General features: G+C 45.8%; 1 protein-coding gene across 7 annotated transcripts in view; it reads left to right on the top strand.

Moving 5' to 3' along the window:
- Positions 1 to 14531, top strand: part of AFAP1 (actin filament associated protein 1) — a 124689-nt gene that overhangs the window by 42400 nt on the left and 67758 nt on the right. For 6 of the 7 annotated variants that reach the window (XM_081058637.1, XM_081058638.1, XM_081058634.1 and 3 more), the window contains 2 exons: positions 8426 to 8554; positions 11857 to 11954. In XM_081058637.1, the coding sequence (XP_080914763.1) occupies positions 8428 to 8554; positions 11857 to 11954 (225 nt within the window). In that variant the 5' untranslated portion in view covers positions 8426 to 8427. The remainder of the gene's footprint in view (positions 1 to 8425; positions 8555 to 11856; positions 11955 to 14531) is intronic. The other variant, XM_081058636.1, reaches the window with a different exon arrangement.

The raw sequence follows: 14531 nt of genomic DNA, 5'->3' as shown, positions 1-14531 counted from the left end.
GAATAAAGCCTGTGTGTTTTAAGGAGACCACGTTGCTAAGTTCAGTCTTCCTTTCCTTTCCCCTTTGTTTCTATTCCTTTCAGTAGAAGGAAAACCCTTTCGTGGATAACGATGCTTTGCAGCCCCTGGGAAGGAAGTGAATGCAGGTCCTTAGAGCCTTCTGATTCTCTGTGCCTGTGCTAGGTCGGAACTCTGCTTTCGTCCTTCTGGAAACAGAAGCAGCCCTTGACATACAAAGCCAGTTTGACACTCCTATTCCCTGTTTATTGCTGTTTTGTGACAACAGCTTTTCTTAAAACTCCATTTACCGAGATTTTCTTAAAATTCCCTGTATCTAGCATTATTGGGTACAACATACAGAGTGTCCCCCGCTTGATTTTACTTCACCTTGGCTAGGCAGGGATTCTTTCTCTGACTTAATTCTCTTCTCGAATGTGCCATCTTCAGCCCAGATTCCCAGCCCCGGAAGACAAAGAACGCGTCCGTCACCACTCAGACCCAGGCAGCCACTGTCATTGCAGATGAGTTTGCTGGTTCTGGAATTTTGTCCAGTGGCATCAGACAGTATGCCTTTGTTGTGTGTCTAGCTTTTTCACTTTTTTTTTTTTTTTTTAGAGATTCGCCTGAATTATGCATGAAACTGCCCAACTGTTCTCTGAAGTGGTCCACGTGGACTCCCACCAGGAAGTATGAGGGTTCTGCCGGCTCTACAGTTTGGCCAAGGCTTGGAATGACCAGTCTGTTAAATTCTGGTCATTCTCCTGGATGTATAGGGGCATCTCATTGTGACTTTAATTTTAAAAAATTTTATTGGGGAATATTGGGGAACAGTGTGTTACTCCAAGTCATTGTCCTTCAGTCTAGTTGTGGAGGGCACAGCTCAGCTCCAAGTGCAGTCGCCGTTTTCAATCTTTAGTTACAGGGGGCGCAGCCCACCATCCCATGCGGGAATTGAACCCGCAACCTTGTTGTTGAGAGCCTGCGCTCTAACCAACTGAGCCATCCGGCTGCAGGTCTAGAAGCTCAGCGGCAGCTCGTTGTCTTCAGTCTAGTTGTGGAGGGCGCAGCTCACTGGCCCATGTGGGAATCAAACCGGCAACCCTGTTGTTCAGAACTTGTGCTCTAACCTGCTGAACCATCTGTGACTTTAATTTGCACTAACCTGATTACTAATGATGTTAGTTAGCATCTTCTTACATAAGCATATTGGTCATTAGGTTGTTTGTCTGTATATGTTCTCAGTATTCAATGTATTGGTGTAAGTGCTTTGTCAAACATGGGTTGCAAATATTTTCTTTTCGTTTTTGTAATGACTTCTTTCCAAAAGTCCAATTTAGTAATTTTTTTCTTTTATTTTAGTACCTTATGGTGTTCTAAGAAATATTGGCCAACTCCAAAGTCATAAATAATTTCTGTTTTCTTCTAGATTATTGTAGCTTTACTTTTTATATTTAGGTCTCTAAATCATTTGAGTTAGTTTTTGCATATAGTGTGATGCAGGGGTGAAGTTTGATTTTTTTTTTTCCCCCGTCTCCATAGCCACTTGTTTACTCCATTTACTCTAAAGACTGTTCCTTCCCCATTGAGTGGCTTTGGCATCTTAGTCCAAAATCAATTGGCCATTTATGTGTGGATTTATTTCTGGACTTTCTTCTGTTTCACTGATCTATCCTAAGGCCAATATTGCCCTGGCTTGATTATTTGAGCTTTGTGTTGTAATAAGCCTTGGAACTGCTTAATTTGAGGCCTCCAATATTGCTCGTTTTTCTCCACAGTGTTTAACTATTCTAGCTCATTTCATTTTTATACATTTTAGAATCAGCCTCTCAATTTGCTTTTGCATAAAGAGCTGCTGGGATCTTGATTGGGATTGTGTTGAGTGTATAGATTAATGGGGCGGGGAGGAAGAATCGTATCTTAGCAGTATGGACTCTTCTAATCTTATGACTATGGTTTCTCTCCTTTTATTTAGGCCTTCATTAAGTTTTTTCAGCTACATTTCATAGGTGTCAGCTTCTAGGCCTTTCACATATTTTGTTAAACTTATCCCTAAGTATTTCATGCATTTTAATGCTTTTATAAATGGAACTAGTTCGTTTTCTTTCACTTTCCAGTTGTTACTTTCTAGTGAGGAGCTTACTGTTTTATAGAGACATTGACAGATAAATGGGCAGGTGAGGGACGGAAGAACAGATAAGAGCATTCAGTCCCCAAGGAACTGGTTCTGGTGGGTTTGCAGAGCGCGTGGCATTTGGGTGTCCCTAGAAAAGCTGGGATTGGTAGAGAAGATGAGTGCTAGGGCAAGCAGGTTGCAGAAAGCGTGCGTGAAGGTCAGAGGCAGGAACACAAGGAATGTTGTGAAAAGAATGAGCAGAAGCTGGACTGGGCCACGCAGAAACATGAGGGGTGGAGTGTGGAAAGCGATGGGTTTATAAAGACATTGGGTCAGAGTGACAAGGGCTTTCCTGCTGGGCAAGTGAAACTTCATTCGGTGGGTGTGTTTATGAGCCAGCGAAATGGAGCCTTTCTTCTGCATTTGTGTTATTTTAAAAATTGTGGTAAAATATATATGACATAAAGTTTATCATTTTAATCAGTTTTTGGTGTCCAGTGAGTGACATCAGTTACATTCACATTGTTGTAGAACCATCTCCACCATCCATCTGCAGAACGCTTTTCATTTCCCCAAACTGAAACTCTGTTCCCATTAAACCCTAACCCCCCATTACCCCGACAACCATCCTTCTACTTTCTTTCCTGTGAATTTGCCTCCTCTAGGAAACCTCTTACAAGTGGAATCACATCGTGTTTGTGATCGTTCCAGGTGTCAGGACGTCATTCCTTAAGGCTGAAGGAGAATTTCTGTTGTATGGACGGACCACACTGATTACCCGTCCAGCCACCAGTGGACGCTGGCCTTGCTCCCCCACCTTGGGCTACTGTGACTACACAGCTGTTCTTAGTGCAGAGAACCTCAGAGGTGAAGCACGGATGTGGAGCTAGGAAATCTGACATGAAATTGTTGCCTGGGTGCTTCTTCATAGCATCCATCTTCATTTCTAGCTGTTTTTATTTCCTTGCATACTATTTGTTTGCCTCTCTAACTTGAATGTCAGAGGTCATGTTTGTTTTGCTTATTATGGTATACCGCACACTTAGGTACCCAAACATTTGTGCAGTGAGGGTTTTTCAGTAAATATTGAAGATAATCTTACAATAAATAGAGGATACATTTGCACTTTGCTTTCCATCTTGCTGTTACTAGCATCCTCCTGCTCCACGCTCGTACTTTGCCAGCTCATCCTGCATAACACTGCCGCAGTGATCTTTGAAAAGGTGGCTATGCCTCAGTGCACCTTTTCTGGAAACCTTCTGTGACTCCCTCTTTCATAAGATGATGGTTCTGGGAGTCTGAATGTTCTTCTGCGGCTCTAAACTATGAAGCCCTGCGTGTCGACTTCCTGTAGATTTTGAATACAATGTCTTGAACATGGTCGGCTTCTAAATAACGTAACTGTGAGGTACATTGAGGAGATGTGCATGGAGTGAAAATACTATGCCCGCAATCTTGTATTTCAGACTTGTGTCAGCAGCCAGCTTGGTGTTTAGCAGGAGTCTTCTCCTGCCCGCCTAGGACTCAGGCTTCAGAAATCAGGAAGTCTGGTTCCTGTGTTGCCAGCTTGCATACGTCATCACGATCAGTAAAAACACGTGCAGGTCTAGGTTTCGTCTTTTGTTTTCTCCAAAACACTACGTCGAAGGATATTTTCTGGTAGGGCTTTTGCCTATCCATCCACCTATTAATCTGACTTTTAAGAATCATAGTAACTGCCCAAAGAATGTGTTCTGTGGAGTTTTACACCCATTCCTTTGGGGATTCCTTGCGGGCTTTATATAATGCAGAAGGGAGAATTCTCAGGACTCAGAATAGGCTTGTACACACATACCCTTGTATTTTTTCCCCTTTACTTTTTTTATTACTATTTGTATTTTTCAATTACAGTTGACATTCAGCATTGTATTAGTGTCAGGTGTACAGTGTCGTGGTTAGGCATTTATATAATTTACGCGTGAGCCTTGATTCGCACGCGCCTGGCACCGTGCAGTGACCACATTAGTGGCTGTGTCCCCTGTGCTGTACTTACAGCCCTGTGACGAGTTTGTAAGCACCGAGGAGAAAGGTGAAGAGACGAACGTGCACATTCCCTTTCAGAAACGCAGACTCGCCTTTGGGATTTCAGAGTCAGGGAGGAAACAGCCATGATTGTCCTCGGTCCTGTTCAGACACCCGAGAATGACAAGTAGGGACCTTATTGATCTCTTCAGATTCAGATGAAAGCAGCATTGGCGGAATGTCTCTGGAGTCAGAGGCGTGTGCTCAGAGCCTCTCCCCGGCTCTCCACAGCAGTCTTGTTGGCACATAAGTGTTCGCACTTCTAGACGGGGCCCTGGGCATCGGAGCAGCCCAGTGGCCGGTACTGAGTCATCCGCTCCTTCAGATAACGCTCAGCAGGACTCTTAAGGAATTTTAGATGTAGTCCGCCGGAGGGAAACATTCCAACCAGACAGTATCTAAAGTTGTGCCGCTTTTTCTGAGATTTCTCAGACCAACCTTTAGGCAGCCCATTTAGATTCTGTGCAGAGGCCTGTGGGGGCATTTGGAAGCGTCTTAACAATACCCTATAAGGGAAAATATGCGGGTGCCTCGCTCCGGTCGGCTCCGTGCTTCAGTGCCACCCGGGCCCCTACGTGCACGTCTGAGGCTCACACAGCGCCTGGCGGTCTCAGCAGAGGGGGCCCAGCCTGGTGGTGATCGCCTGCTGGGAAAAGTGTACTTGTCGCATCAGTCTTTTGTCGCCTTTAATGCCTGTGGTCTAAGGATGTCACGGGAGACAGTTACGATGACAGGATGGTCCATGGTAGTTTTCTCTGCAACTTTCTCTTCAAAACAAATCTCAGGAATGTTGCCTGCTGTGGAGATCTAGAAACAAACAAGTGAATTAATTCACCAAACACGTAGTGAGTGTCTGTTGGGTCTAGCTTCCCGTCAGGCATTGTGCTAGGTACTCAAGGTGCAGAGCGCAGTTCCAGGGAGGCCCCGCCTTTAGAGGCTACTGACTGAAGGAGGAGACAAATTAGCCCATCATTACACCCGAATGCTGGGACAGTGATGAGGTCGGCCAGGGGTGGTGATGGTGAGGAGGGGAGTCCTGGCGCTTAGCCAGGTAGGAGCCAGCAGAAGAGGTGTGCAGGGGTGTGTGTGTGTGTGTGTGTGTGTGTGTGTGTGTCTCGACGAGACGTCCCACCTAAGAGAAGGCTTAGGAGAGTGTATTGGAGCCAAACTGACACTTGCCGGGAAGCAGAATCTCAACGGAAATGGCAGCTTCACAACTTATTTTATACATTAGAATCAAAGGAGGGTACATGAAATCCATTAGTGGTAGATTAAGGGGGTGGGAGAAAGCAAAGCAGGGAAATCTCTGGGATTGGACAAAAGGTAAATTGGAGAGACAGGTACTTCTTTTACCCAGGTGGGTGCAGGATAGTTAATAGTTCACTTTTTACAGCGTGTAGAGATGGTAATGGGGGACAAGAACAACAATGAGGGATTCTGGAGTTTCCTGCTCTGGTGTATGTGGGGGGGCGTTGTGCCCTGAGGGGTCAGGAAAAGGGATGACTGACATTCCAAGGGCCTGTTATCTTAGATGCACAAAGACAACAGACAGGCTCGTTTAAGGTAAAGACTGACCTTTGTCAAGGAAGCTACAGGCCTAGGACGAGACTACCTGCCATGACCCCCTCTTAGGAATTTTTAGGTTCAGTCCATCCCATGGGGTTCATTTCTGTTCCTGAGTTGGTAGGGCCTGCCACAGAGGCCTCCCCTGAGCTCGTCAGGGCTTGTCGCCCACACAGGGCTGCATGTTAGGGTGCGCCTGCAGCAGCGCCAGGGTTCGGCCCGCAGCTCCCTGATGCAGGTGGGACGCTGTGCCGTTCAGAAGTTACAGTGTGACACCCAAGGCGGGGAGTGGAGAGATGAGGCTGGAGAAAGAAGCGGGGGCTAGTTCACAATCTGATACGAGGTGGGGACCGTCATCGCGAAGAAGAATGCAGAGGACAAGGGCGTTTTCTGAAAAGCAGCTTTGTCTTGGGCCAGCCGTGTTTCACCGACTGTTTAATTGGAGCCGCAAATGTGGCAGCGTGCTCCTCAGTGAGGCACAGGAGATGGGGTTTGATGAAACCAGTTCCCCAGTGACCCAGCCTCTGGAGAGTGAGCATGAAGAGCGGGTGTAGGCAGGCGTGCTGCCGGAGTGAGGCTCCCCGAGGTTGCGAGCTGCGCTGTGTGTGTGCGCGTGCGCGAGGCGGGACGGAGGGTATGACGTCCACCACCAGTCCTCACTCCAGGAGCTCCTGCTTTTATTTTTCTGTCGTCTCCTTGAGCCGCCTTTTCTTTTTACATCTCGTTTTGAGTCACAGAAAATCTTTTCCCACACCAAGGTTGTAAAAGGATTCACCTGCTGTTTCTTGAAGGACTTGAATGGTTTCATTTATTATATTTTGATTCTTCAGTATCTTGAGTGCTTTTTCTAGTGTATGTTTTCAGTTTTATCTTTTCTTCCGCTAGTTGATACCAGTTGTCCTCACTCGGATAGTCTGCCTTTGCCCCACTGACTTGAGACACTGTCTTTATTAGGTGCTGTGCACCCCGAGGCTCTGCGTGTCTGTAAAAAGGGTGGCCTCACTTAGGGTCTTAGATCCTGGAGTGTGTTGGAGACTTGTAGAACAGTAGATTGGGAAAGAATCCCGGAAACCAGCGTTCTCGAACTCTTTTCCTTAGAACTCTTTGGTCTCAAAATAATATATTAAAGACCCCAAAGAGCTTTTATTTATGTGGGGATATCTGTAGATATTTATGATACTACAATTTAAAACTGACAGGTTTTGAAGATGTTAATTCATTTAAGAAATCATATATTTATGAAATGTCACTGTACTTACCAAACAAGATCATTTGTGGGAGGGTGGCAGGGTTTTCTATTTCTGCCAGTACCTGCAGTGTCTGGCTTCATAGAAGCAGAGCTGGACTCTCCTTCCTCATTCAGGTGGCAATGAGACGTCGTTTTGTGGGAAGTATGTGAGAAAATCTGGCCTGCACAGATCCATGGTTGGAAAAGAGAAGCATGTTTTAGCGCCTTTTCAGAAGATTGAGAACATTCTTCTTTGACACTACACCAAAACTCAACCAGTAGTGGTGTCTTCAAGTTCCATTGCAATGTGAACTCTGAAGCTGTGTCAGAAAGAGCCGTCCATCCTGTTTCATGAGAGTGTTTGAGCTGCCTTACGCGGTACATCGATCCCTACCCATGTGTGACCGTGTGACCCTGTGGTTCACCACGCAGTGCCCATCTCCCAAATGGTGACAAAATCCGAAAGTGATGCTTCCTTCCAGACAACCGGTATACCTCAGTCTGCAGACGTGGTCTACGTGCACGTCCCATTTCATCACACAGGGTGCTAAAAGGGGGTGTCCTCAGGGGTGGAGATTTAACTAAAGCAATGAGTTTTACTTCTTCGTCAAAGTCATCAAAGATACTCTTAAGTGACAGTAGCTCTTTTTTCTTTTTCACTGCAAGTGGATGGTGAAGTATGTGGTGTGCAGTGTGGTGTCACTGCTTGGCCTCACATGCCAGCATTTGACCATCCTTGCGTGTTGCACCAGTGGTGCAGGAGAGCGTGAATCGTGTCTTAATACTAGGAAAACAGTTTGGCCTTGCGAACGCTCTGAAAGGCTTTTGGAGTCCGTCAGAGGTTCACAGCATGGTTTAAAACTTGCTGACATGAGCCCAGTCCAGTCTTGCGGATATCAGAGAGAAAGTCTGTCACATGACAGGAAGCCAGGCCCTGCACGTGTGTTCTAAGCCCTCCGTCTCGTGGGCAGCCAGCATCTCTTGCTGTAACTGTATAAAGGTGCTCACAGTCATCCTGGGGGATGCAGCCAGTCCTACAAAGCGGAGAGTTGGGCGTTGAGTTTCCGAAACCATGTCCTAGTGCTCATTTGAAAACTGTTTGGCATTTTAAGCCACCATCGCCTTCTTGACACTGAAATTTAATATCATGCAACTGACCAAATGATGATGCCAGGCTTCCGGGTCATGACTCCGTCTGCTGGCAGCCTGGCCTTGGAGCTTCTCCCAGCCGTGTTTTGTTGCCTCAAAGCAAAAGCGAAAGACTAGCACATTGTCTAGAAGATGAGGCACGAATCTTTTAGTTGACCTGGTTGCAGCCAACTTGTTTTTCACGTTGGAATACTGCATTCAACTATCAAACTGAAAATGGAATGCTTTGAGTAAAATTTAACCTTCATCTTGTGACATTTACAAATCAATGGGTCTAACAGTACCCTCCCTCTTCTTTTCTTTGTTTTCAGCAATGGAAGAGTTAATAGTTGAACTTCGTCTCTTTCTTGAACTTCTGGACCATGAATATCTAACATCAACTGTCAGAGAGAAAAAGGCAGTAATTACAGACATCCTGCTGAGGATACAATCCTCTAAAGGTGCGTCTCATTCACATTTCTGCTCTTTCTTCTTCTTCAGTCTCTTTTGCCTCTGAACCATCTTTAATTCCGCCATCTTTCTAAAACATAATCATTTCTTCATTAACTTATGAATTTACTGAAGGTTTTACTATGTGCCAGGTACTGTCTTAGTCTCTACCTACAGAAAGATAAAGCTTAAAAGCGCTAATGGAATAGTGGATTTGTTGGGGGCTCCCAAGAACACCCCAACATCTGGAGATTCATTAGAAAGGCTTAGCATATAGTTATACTTTCTTGTACCCAGGATTTATGACCAAGCTAGTGAGGATACACAGCCAGATTGGAGGGGAGAAAGACACAGGTGTAGTCTGGAAGAATCTGTATGCAGCCTTCTTCATGCAGTTTCTCTCCCTTCGGTGTCACACAGAGTACACTCTTTCCCAGCAACAAAAGTGCAGCAACCTGTGTGTGATGTTTCTGTTCTGAGAAGCTCACTCCAGACTCAGTACCCAACGATTTTATTGGGGGATGACCATGTAGGTGCCCTCTGCCTGGCGCACTACCAAAATTTCAGACTCCCAGGAAAGCAGGTTACTTAGGGTTCCCCAGAGAAACAGAACCAATAGGAGAGACAGAGATCGAGACAGAGCTAGAGATAGACGGAGATAGAGCTAAAAGAGGAGGAGATTTACTGTAGGAATTGGCTCATTGCTTATGGAAGCACGGAGGTCCCACGGTCTGCTGTCTGCAGGAAGAGAACCACGAAAGCCGGCGGTGTGATCCAATCTCAGGCTGAGAATTGGGGGCACAAGTCCCCACCTGTCCTCAAGCTGGAGAACCAGGAGTGCCAATGTCTGAGGACAGAAGATGGACGCCTCAGCTCAAAGAGAGAACTGTTTCATCCTTCCTCAACATTTTGTTCTGTTTGGGCCCTCAACGGATTCGATGATGCCCACCCACGTTGGGGAGGGCCACCGCCTTTACTTAGCTCACCAATTCAAATGCTGATCTCTTCTAGAAACACCCTCACAGAGTCCCCTAGAAATAATGTTCTACCAGCAGTCTGGGCTTCCCTCGGCCCAGTCAGGTTGACACACAAAATTAACCATCACAGCAGATGTGTGTCATAAACCACATTGTTTGGCAGCCTAGACACAGGGAACCAACTTGATCGATTAGGGACGATGGGCGCACTTCTGAAATCCACGTTCCCAGGTGCCAGCCGCGGGCGGGCCTGCTGCCTTAGTGCTTCTGTGCACAGAGGGGAGGGCAGGAAAGCAGGGAGTGCTACTCCTGGTAAGTACTGTTGTAGGGGGCATTCGAGGGCAGGGGGAGCCCCTAAGAGGGGAATCCAGACCAGTGCAGTGAGAGAGAGAGGTGGAGGGGCTGGGGCGGTTCTTGGGGCCTGTGATGGCAGAGTCTGGACTGCTCTGTAGGAGAAGGTGGGTGAGATGTAGGGACTTCCGTTAACAGCTTTATCGAGAGATAATTCATATACCACACGCTTCACCCGTTTGAAGTGTACAATTCACTCGTTTTTAGTGTATGAAGCCATGATGTGACACAGATAGATTTGTCACCTGTCTGGACCACGGGCTGAAGGATTTGGCAGCAGATTGAACGTGAGACCCTGGGTGGACGGGGGAACCAGTTACTCAGATGGGAGCACAGGACGAGCACCATGTTTAGGAGGCAAAGTGAAGTGGTCACTTTCGAAATGATGCTGTTGGTTCCCTGCCTAGACCCTCCGGAGTCTGCCATTGCCCCCGGTAAAGCCCAGGCCCATAGGTTTCATGTGTATCTTCTCCACAAACTGGCTTTGGTTCCTGGCTCTGCCAGTCACCAGGTACCGTGTTTCCCCAAAAATAAGACCTGGCTGGACCATCAGCTCTAATGCGTCTTTTGGAGCAAAAATTAATATCAGATCCAGTATTATTTTACTATAAGACCGGGTGTAATATAATATAATAAATATAATAATATAACATGTAATTAATATAATATAATATACTACAATACAATACAATGCAATACAATATAATATAATATAATGAATACCGGGTCTGATACTAATTGTTGCTCTGAAAGCCGCAGGAGCTGATGGTCCGGCCAGGTCCTGTTTGTGGGGACACACGTGTGTGACGTTGCCACTTCATCTCCTGATGCCTCGGTTTCCTCATCTGTAACAAGGGCGGCCAGTACCATGTACCGCACAGGCAGGTGTGAGGATTGAAGGAGATTATATAAAGTGTTTCCAAACAGCGCCTGACGTACGGTAGATACCCAGTAACTAGTGACTTTGGGTCTCTGCTCTTGCTCTTATGAGGAGAGGTGGCGCTTCCTTTCAGCCTCATCTCCTCCGTGTATGCCCTTCTTGCAGCCATGCCCCCACTGCTCTGAACACTCCCCAGCCAGGAGTTACTGTGTTTCCCGATTTCTCTTCCTCTCTTCCTCTGGCCACTGAGTTCCACCCCTTTGTCTCCATGCTGAGTTCTGAATGCATCTTCCGATATTTGCCAATTCACTGATTCTCTCTTCAGTGCTTTAATTTGCTTACAACTCTCCCACTGCTTGTTTTAGTGGTGAAGTGTCCATTCGTTCTTTTTCTTTTTTCATCGTTTCCAGTTCTCTGCCAAAATTCTGGTCTCTGTCGCAGCTTCTAGAGTTCAGAGACTTTGTCTTTTCAGATCTCTCTGCCTAGTCTTGTAGCATCGTGTTAAGTGATCGTGTTTCTAGGTCCTTCCAGGTGAGCTCTTGGCGTATAAATAATACTGTGCCCAAATTCTAAGTGGTTTCTGCTTGTTTCCTGCCATCACTGATACAATGCTCACCACGTTTTCCAAGAGTCAGTTGTATACGTATATACTTGACTTCCCTCCTGGAATATGAGTGCCCTGAGGATACGTGCTGGTGGCAGTCACATCAGTAATAAAGTATGTCTGGTACAGTATTGGAGTTTAAGAGGGCACTTAATACCAACGTACTGACTCCCAGCAAAGCGTCTGCCCCCTTCGTACACGGGTACGTGCTAACCTGAGTAGGAGTTCAGGGCAACAACTCTCCTTTGACAGGCTGCGTGGCACAGGGAGGCTTGTCGGCTTTGCTGCTGGCTCCCCCCTTTCTACCTGGTAATGTTTCAGTTAACTTCTTTAACCTTTTTTTTTTCCCCAGCCATAGAGAATGCTCCTTCATAGGATCGTTGTGAAGGATTAGAGGAAGTCAACATTTGCCAAGTGTTCGCTATGGGGCTGAGTGATAGCTGGTAGCAGTGCCATCGCCTCCCTCCTGACTCGTTCTGTGCTTTTGGTCCATACTTACAGGTTTTGACGTGAAAGATCATGCTCCCAAGCAAGAGACCCCCCACAGCCTGCCGGCCCCTCCCCAGATGCCTCTGCCTGAGATCCCGCAGCCGTGGCTGGTGAGTAACCCCTCCCTCGCAGCAGGGGCACTGGGCGCCAGCGTCCTGGCCCCAGGGGGTGCAAGCCCAGTTCTGGAAGAAAGGAGGCTCCCTCGGAGTGTTTTCCGGCTGCTAGGAAGAGCTGAGTGGGAGGCTGGAAGGGTAACCTGCCCTCAGGAGGCTGGTGTTTCTTTGAAAATTACTGGAGCTACAGATCCATGGAAATCTGTTCTTAGATTAAAAAACAAACAAATGAAACAGAGGATTTAACAGGTGAAACAATGGCAGTCGAGCCTGGGGAGCCGGACCCCTTTCTCGGTTAACTGGATTTGAATACCTTAGCCTGAAACTTTGATATTCATTGTTATGCTTCTTCTGGAATTAAAAAAAAAATTTTTTTTTTTCAGAAGAAAAATACGTTCATGTGCCAGGAATGTGTATTTTATTTGATCTTACTCATTCAAAATTTGTTTTGGAGTTCTTTTGCCACTTTCGCAATCTGGGTGTACTCGCATACACAATTCTTCATGTACCATTCAGCCTTCTCTGCCTTTTGCTGTTTTCTAATTTGCTTACTCGGGGAAATTAGACTTTCATTCAAAATTAGATCGATGTCAGTTACTTGGCAGTTCTCTTTCTAATGTTCGCTTTCTCTATGAAGCATCTAATTATCTCTCCACCAGGATAAGAACTGCAGGAAAGCAGGGCCATGTGTCATTTATTTCCATCCTGCCTTGGCCCCAACTGATGGCTGATGGCCAGTAGGTACTCCGTCATTACCATTGTAGAGGAGGGTAGAGGAAATTAGCACTTACTGGGTTCCTACCACACATCACACAGCATGCTTGTTAGTTTTTCACTTATAATTTCATTTAATTCTGACAACTTGACCTCAAAGAACCCCTGATTTAACTCTAAGCATGTACATAGTATGTATACCCATTTTCCAGAAAAGGAAATTGAAGTTCAGTGAAGAGATGTGATTTGCTCACGGTCCTGTACTAAGGAGGAAGGGTGACAATTGTAACCTGTTCTTTGGATTTCAAATCCAGCCTGTTTTCTCCAGTACTGTGTTGGGGCAGTGTGGCAGCAAAGCTGATGCCAACCTAACTCTTAGGTGGGAGAAGGCTCTGTTCGGTGCTGGAAGCCAGTTCCGGAGCCAAAGTCCCGGCCGGCAGCGGGGTGCAGGGTGCAGACTGGGAGCTTGCTGCCTGCTTCCGGTACCAGCTGTCACATCCTCACATGATTTAGACCGTGACTTCCTGTGCGGCAGACACCTCATTTCTAAAACGAGTATGATAATAGGACCTATTTCATATGATTGTTGTGGAGAATGAGCTGATATATCGCAAATGCTTAGAATACATGCCTTGCGTGTAGTAAGCCCCAGGTGATAGCTAGGTGCTACCAGACAGAGTAGCCCTTCTTAAACGCTCATGTCTAAATAACTCCTTGGGGAGCTTGTTAAAATGCACATTCTGACCCACTCGGTCTACATGGGGCTTCTGGTGCTGCATTTCTAACAAGATCACTGTGGAAGGTAGAACACCCCCTCCAAAGGTAAATAAGGTCATCGGTATGATTCCTGCCCTGGAGCGCCACTGTTCTCACTCGGGCACAATTACTTTGAGCCTTTCTCTACTTGTACTCTCCGGTGCAGGGGCCACGAGCTGCAGGTGGCCCTTGGGCACTTGCAGTGTGGCTGGTTCTAACTGGGATGAGTGTGTGTGTCAAATTCACCCCGGATTTGGAGGCTTCTGAGAGAAAGGATGTAAAATATTTCCTTAATTTTTACACTGATTACATGTTGAATTATGTTTTGGATATGCTGAGTGAAAGAAGCGATATTAATAACATCAATTTCATAAATTTCTATGGCTTGTAGGGACATTTAAATTACACATGTGGTTCACATTTATACCTTGCATGCTTTTTTGGTTCTATACATTTAATCTCCCCACAGTTGAGAGCATATTGAATATATGACTCTTATGTGCTATTTTTCTTTTTTAACATTATGTATTATGTATTTTTCCTTCTTTATAAACTTCTTTTTAATGATTCTTTTTTTTAACTCTCATCCTGTTTGTTGTAGAAACTGACTTGACCATTTTTCACTCTCATTTGCTGTTTTTAGATATAATGCAAAATTATAGTCCAGAAGTATGTCAATAGTATTAATTTTATAAACGGATATTTATTGAAAAGAGAAAGAATTAGTTGAGAATTCAGTGGTTCATGAGTTTCCGGGTTTACTTTTATTTTTCTTTCTAAGCTTGTCTGAGCCTGTGGCTCTCCTACGATGTGTCCCAAAATGCAGGGTCTCACATATCATCGTCACATTTCAGATCTGGAAAGCTGTTTGGAGATTGAAGGTGAAATGCAAACATCTAGAAGCAGCCAGAAGTGTAGGGAGGGTTATAGGAATTTCACGGGCTCTTTAGTGCCATATGAAGAGCTGTCTAACTGGTCTGGCCTAAATTACATGTCCCAGATGTGCCAGGCCAGACGGAGGGTATGTAGGTCAGGTTCAAGGCCAATTCCAACGGAAGAATACTTATTGCATAGCCATCATTTTCTTCCATTTCTATGGATTTT

The sequence above is a fragment of the Rhinolophus hipposideros genome, assembly GCF_964194185.1.
Source record: "Rhinolophus hipposideros genome assembly, chromosome: 1".
Lineage (NCBI taxonomy): Eukaryota > Metazoa > Chordata > Mammalia > Chiroptera > Rhinolophidae > Rhinolophus > Rhinolophus hipposideros.
This window is presented reverse-complemented; position numbering and strand designations above follow the sequence as displayed.